This window comes from Salvia splendens, chromosome 17 (genome assembly GCF_004379255.2).
Source record: "Salvia splendens isolate huo1 chromosome 17, SspV2, whole genome shotgun sequence".
Classification (NCBI taxonomy): domain Eukaryota; kingdom Viridiplantae; phylum Streptophyta; class Magnoliopsida; order Lamiales; family Lamiaceae; genus Salvia; species Salvia splendens.
The window spans coordinates 26,744,827-26,751,188 of record NC_056048.1 but is presented as its reverse complement, the minus strand read 5'-3'; the positions used below and the strand labels follow the sequence as shown (position 1 = coordinate 26,751,188).

General features: G+C 37.2%; 1 protein-coding gene across 1 annotated transcript; it reads left to right on the top strand.

Moving 5' to 3' along the window:
* Positions 1-3,255: 3,255 nt before the first annotated feature.
* LOC121774555 lies at positions 3,256-4,726 on the top strand. Its single transcript, XM_042171405.1, has 3 exons — positions 3,256-3,269; positions 3,699-3,993; positions 4,376-4,726. The coding sequence occupies exons 1-3, from the start codon at positions 3,256-3,258 to the stop codon at positions 4,724-4,726; spliced, it is 660 nt and encodes a 219-aa protein (XP_042027339.1).
* Positions 4,727-6,362: the final 1,636 nt, after the last annotated feature.

The window sequence follows — 6,362 nt, the reverse complement described above, 5'->3', positions numbered from 1 at the left end:
AAAGAGGGGATATTGCTTTTATTAAGGTTTCCAGTCGCATTTGAGACAAATTTCAAAAATCAAAAGTGTAATTTGGATTTGGTGGGTATATCAATCACTAAATCAAATTAGGAATAGGAGCATGATCAAATTAGGAACAGGAGCGGGGTTCATGGATTCATCTTTTTTCATTTTCCACTTTATTTAATTCAAATAACACAATTTTCTTAATATCTGTGTAAAAAAAAATGTCTCCATTATTATGAAACAGGGGAAGTAGAGGTTACACTTGAATAATAATGATAAGGAAATTTAGAAAATATTAGTACTATTTTATATGTTAATTGAAAATAGAAAATATATACAACTTTATTTATATATTATTATGTGAGAGAATATTTTTCAATGAAATAAAATATGATTATGGCATCATTAACCCCATCCCCATTTCCGGTCGCAAGTCCCCTCCACGTCATCATTCCTCTACAGTTACGGCCCAGGCTCCAACTGCTGTAACCCTGCAGGTTGCGGCCCGGGCCGCAACTAATAAATGACACTATTCACAACTCCAACCTATTTAACTCGTAAAATAAAAAACGCTGGAAATTTATAAAACGGAAAATTTAATTTCATCGAATACTGCAAAATTACAACATATATATTTTAAAACTGAAAATAAAATACATAAAAATATAACGTCAATTCTGGAAAACATTGGTGCGAGTCCAAATTTCTTCGATTAGATCGGCTTGGAGGCGAGTGTGTTGTTCTAGGAAGAGATTTGAAGTTGAATATGAAGTTGAATGTGTATGAAAATGGAGTAGTATTTATAGAAAAATTTTCAAATTTTAAAAAAAAAAATTGGTTGCGGCCAGGCCCGAGGAGCGTGTAATGCTGGGCCGGGACTGTACAGTTGCGACCCGTTACCGTGCAATGCCGTTCCAGGCCGGGAACGCGGCCTCGGGACGGGCCTGTGCCGTGACTCTCCTCCGTGCAACGCTCGGGACGGGCGGTCCGGCCCCTTGCGTTACAGATACTCTTATGATAGAAACGAAAAGGAAAAGTATATGTAGGTGTATTAAGATTTGTAGCTACACACGAATCCAATAATATTCCATTGACTTTAGTGTTTCTAGGGGCATGCAACTAAACAGTGGGTGTCAGTATTGGCTTCAAGACATTTGTCCGGCTAGCTACTCCACGTGGCACGCTAGGGACGATTCTCGGACTTCTTTGTGCTGTATTTATTTTCACAAATATATTTATCGTTTGCGTATTAGTTATAGATTAATTCATGAAATATTATGATGTAAGTAATTCATAGAAGTATAGCCCCCCTTTTGTTACGTTATTTTAATTTTTAATATCTCTTCTTTACGTGGATTTGTATTTTCCTAGTAAATGACCAATTAAATGTAAAATTGATTATGGGGAGAGGGCTGAATCAATAGAAATAAAGATTGAAAGAAAATAAAGCTTATTGTAAATATTAATTAGACACATAACTAAATTTTACAAATTAAGATTATAAAAACTAAAACAGTGTCGTTTTTATCTGTTCTTTCCATTTTTTAAGATTGAAGAGACGGTCATAGCTTTTGTGCTGACAATGGAGTAATAATAGATCCTTTTTCACATAAAATTGAGTTTAGGGTAATTATATCTATTGATTATTGATTATGATAACATCAGAAAAATGTATATGATTTTTTCTAGATTAATTGCAAATTAAGGTTAATATTTTCAAGGACATAAATGTAAGATTTATGAGTCCATTACTTATCGAAAAGCTAGAGTTCGCTTGCATTCATTATCTGACATTCATCGTCAACAAAAACTACCGCACTGCAAATACTGTTAACGCTAACAACAATTAATATGTCTTAATGTAACATTTTCTTGTGAACCATAATTAAAAAAAAAGTTATTCACAATCATTGGACTACAACATAGCATATATTAAACCATCGTTATCTCGAATTGGGAGAACATGATCAAATATCACCTCCTTCAATTTCGGCTCCAATAATTACATTTAGTTAGGTGAATTATAACACAATTTTTATTTTGGAGAAATGGGTTGCAATGTTCTATTAGGTATCAAAACTAAGTCCCTAATTTGAATCACATAATGAAAAATCATGCCATTAACTAGCTTCAAAACTAAGTCCCTAATTTGAATCACATAATGAAAAATCATGCCATTAACTAGCTTCATTATTTTTACTAGCATAGACCCTCCTTTTACTTTATTTGTTGGTGAGAGGGGTTAGATATGATACATGAGTTAGCATTATGATTAATAATATTGATTGATAATTGCTTCATTTCAAATTGCAATTTTTACACCCAAATTATCATTGAGGTTTCCGTTGTAGAATTTACCTTAAATCTTATCATAAGTGGACTTTATAGATTTAACTTGATTTCAAATAAAAATTGGACTTAGTTCATTGTGCTTGTAGAGGTCTATGGTTTGTCATGAACGTCACAAGACGTAGTATCAAATTATGTAAACATACATTATTAGTTTGGGATATTTGCATGTAAATTCAGAAACTTTTGACGGAGAATGATTTTGCATACCATTTTAAAAATCTATCCTGTAAACTATTAAATTGTTCTGATTTTGCGACCAATAAAGATTTTGGCCCTAATTTGACTTTATATAAACCACAATTCAACTAATAGAATTATTTAATTTAGCATCATATGATGATGTTTCCCTTCTTAAAATGTGATTTCGTTTCGATTGATGTCCGATAGTTTTATATAAGTAATTCATCGAATAATGTATTGTCAAAATAGGTGGCAAAATCAAAACGAATCTAAAGCTTAACTGGAAAATCAAAATAAATCAATAGTTTGATAATTTATATGTTATGTAAAACCATAATTTGATGCAAGTTTAGGAATTTACAGGCAAATTACCCTATTAAATTTCCCAATATCAAAAAATAGATAACAAGCTACTCTGTTAGATTTCCTAATATCCAAAATTAAATACTACTAACAAAATTACCCTATTAAATTTCCTAATATCCAAAAATAGATAACAAGCTACTCTGTTAGATTTCCTAATATCCAAAATTAAATACTACTAACAAGCTACGCAAGAATCAATTGCCCTTTTGCTTCTGTGGCCGTTTTCTCTTTATTCTTTCTCGTGCTCAAGTACATGATGAATTCTGTTTTCATATGTAGAAGTCTTATGATCATATTAACTCACACATAATATTGAAAACCCGGTCCAAGCCCCTCTTTAATTTTATGTGCATGTCGGTGTTCACGTAATACTCTATAAGTATGATAACTCAAACTCCAACTAATTACACAAAAAGAAACGTATTATAAACTTCAATTGCATTTTTAATATTTTTTGTTGTTAGAACAAGAATATCAATCGACGGATCCAGTAACTATTCTATATGTTAATTTGTAGGCACCTTATAGAGTGGACAATTGGTCCAAAAATTTTAAATTGCTTCATACACAAAGATAATAATCAACCCCGTAACCATTTGATTTAGAATGGACGAATCACATACCATACCATCGCCTATTATATTTAATTCAATTGGATTTTTAATCAATAACATTTCCAACTTCTCATCCAAAATAAAACCAATGGTATGGGCTAACAAATTTGAATGAAGAAGCCCAAAGCCCAAAGCCCACTTAAATACCACTCAGTCCATTTCCCTTTCCCCACACTGTAGGCCCCACCATCCCGCATCTCATTGTCGGAAAACCAAAAAAAGCAATATCCAACCCATCACTCATCTTTACCTTTTCTTAACCCCCAAAACCCACCCCATCTCCGCCACAAAAACTCACACAGTGACACCACACACAGTAAAAAAACACACACCCAAAATCCCAATCTCCGACGGCAAAAAGTCGGCCACCAGCATCCACATCTCGGCCCTCGACGGCATCGTGAACGTCAACTCCCTCTTCACCCTCGCCGTCTTCATCGGGCTGGCCTGGAACCCGACCGACCCGAGCAACAGTGTTAAGGGTGCACTCCATTAACAAGATTCCGGCGACGACGAGCGGTCGACGACGGAAGGATAAAGGTTGACGTCACGGGCTTTCCGTGGGATCAGCTCCAAAACAATATGGAATTGAAATTGATCAAAATGAGTAACAATATCCACTATTTATAATAGTGGATACGAACAAGAAAATATCTTAAATATACATGGAAAAGAGGTGATAAATCGCTAATTAACTAATTAATAAAGATATGAGAATCTTCGTGAAAATAAAATAAAATAAAAGAATATCAAAATAAAAGAATAATTGATATTTCTTGATTGATCAAAAATGAATAACAATATCCATATATATATGGAAAAGATATGACAAATCGCTAATGAACTAATTAATAAAGATACCGGGATCTTCGTATAGATATGCACATGTCAAACAGCCTCGTCGACCCGGGGCCCACCGCCACAACGGTGAGCATCGCCATTTCTGGGACTTCTATCTCGCCCGGGTCAACAAGCCCGCACTCCGGGTCGGGTACGTCGTGTCCGCGGCCGGGTCGGTCACCGGATCGGTCTTCTTGATGCTGACGCTGGTCAACGTCGTGCAGATCAAGCTCGGGGTGCTCGGATGCGGCGGCAGACACGCCTACGCCGCTGTGGTGCCGCTCGTGACGTTTGTGCCGGCGGGGCTGCTGATCTATGTCTGTTTTGTGTTTGTTAAAGTATCGGTAGAATCGATATATTATTTCTGAATGAATTTACATTATACACATAGCGTCAATATATAGGGCTAAGGACTCATCTATATGGTAAACCTAATTAACATAATTACATTGATTCCAAATCTCCTACACTTGGTAAAGATTGATTCTCGTATATCTTTTCCCTGATTCGGTGCAATCTTCTCCAACACTCCCCATCAAGTTAAGCGACGGGGTTACCGATGCTCAACTTGCACAATACTTCCCGAAATAGTTTCGAGTTCACTGCCTTTGTAAGGATGTCCGCCAACTGATCTTCGGACTTGACAAATGGCATCTCCACTATCTTTGCTTCAATGTTCTCCTTTATGAAGTGTCTGTCAACTTCAACATGTTTGGTTCGATCATGCTGAACCGGGTTCTCAGAAATGCTGATGGCTGCCTTGTTATCGCAAAACAATTTGCAGGTCTTCGATGAGTCTAGGCCCAATTCTTTCATAATCCTCCTTAGCCATAGTAGTTCGCTCAATCCACTTTTGATTCCGCGAAACTCTGCCTCCGCGCTAGAGAGTGCTACCACCTTCTGTTTCTTACTTCTCCATGTCACAAGATTACCTCCAATAAAGGTGAAGTATCCTGCGGTTGACTTCCTATCATTCGGATTTCCTGCCCAATCCGCATCAGTAAACCCATGTATCTCCAAGTTCCCGTGTTTTTCAAACAGAAGTCCATGATCTGTCGTCCCCTTTAAGTATCGGACGATTCTTAATGCTGCATCCCAGTGCTCTTCTTGTGGTGCATGCATAAACTGACTTACAACTCCCACAACATAAGCAATATCTGGCCTAGTGTGTGATAGATAAATCAATTTTCCAACCAACCTCTGATATCTCCCCCTGTCGGCAAGTCTTGCGTTTTCCTTCATTTGTAACCCATGATTTTGGACCATTGGAGTGTCCGCGGGTTTACAGTCCACCATTCCCACTTCTGCCAATAGGTCGAGGACGTACTTTCTCTGATTTATGAAGATCCCCTTCTTCGATCTTAGCACTTCTATCCCCAGGAAGTATTTAAGGAGTCCTAGATCCTTCATCTCGAATTCATTGAACAAGTTCTTCCTTAGCTCGATCATTTCTTCTGTATCATCTCCAGTGATAATCATGTCATCTACATACATGATTAGACACGTAATTTTACCTCCTTTCTTCTTAATGAACAATGTGTGATCAGAATTACTCTGCTTATATCCATACTTCTTCATCACCTCCGTGAATCTCCCGAACCATGCCGTTGGAGACTGCTTGAGCCCGTATAATGTCTTTTTCAGTTGGCACACCTCTCCATCTTGGAACTCACTAGCAAAGCCTGGTGGGGGTTCCATGAAGACTGGTTTTGGTAGCTCCCCGTGCAAGAAGGCATTAGTCACGTCGAATTGGTGAAGTGGCCAATCCTTGTTGGCGGCGATTGAGAACAAGACCCTCACAGTATTAATTTTCGTCACAGGTGAAAATGTTTCATCATAATCGATTCCATAGGTTTGAGTGTACCCTTTAGCCACAAGTCTGGCCTTGTACCTTTCCACCGTGCCATCTGGTCTATGTTTTATAGTGAACACCCATCTACACCCGACTGTCCTTACTCCTTCAGGCAACTTGCCTTTCACCCATGTATTGTTCCTTATTAGTGC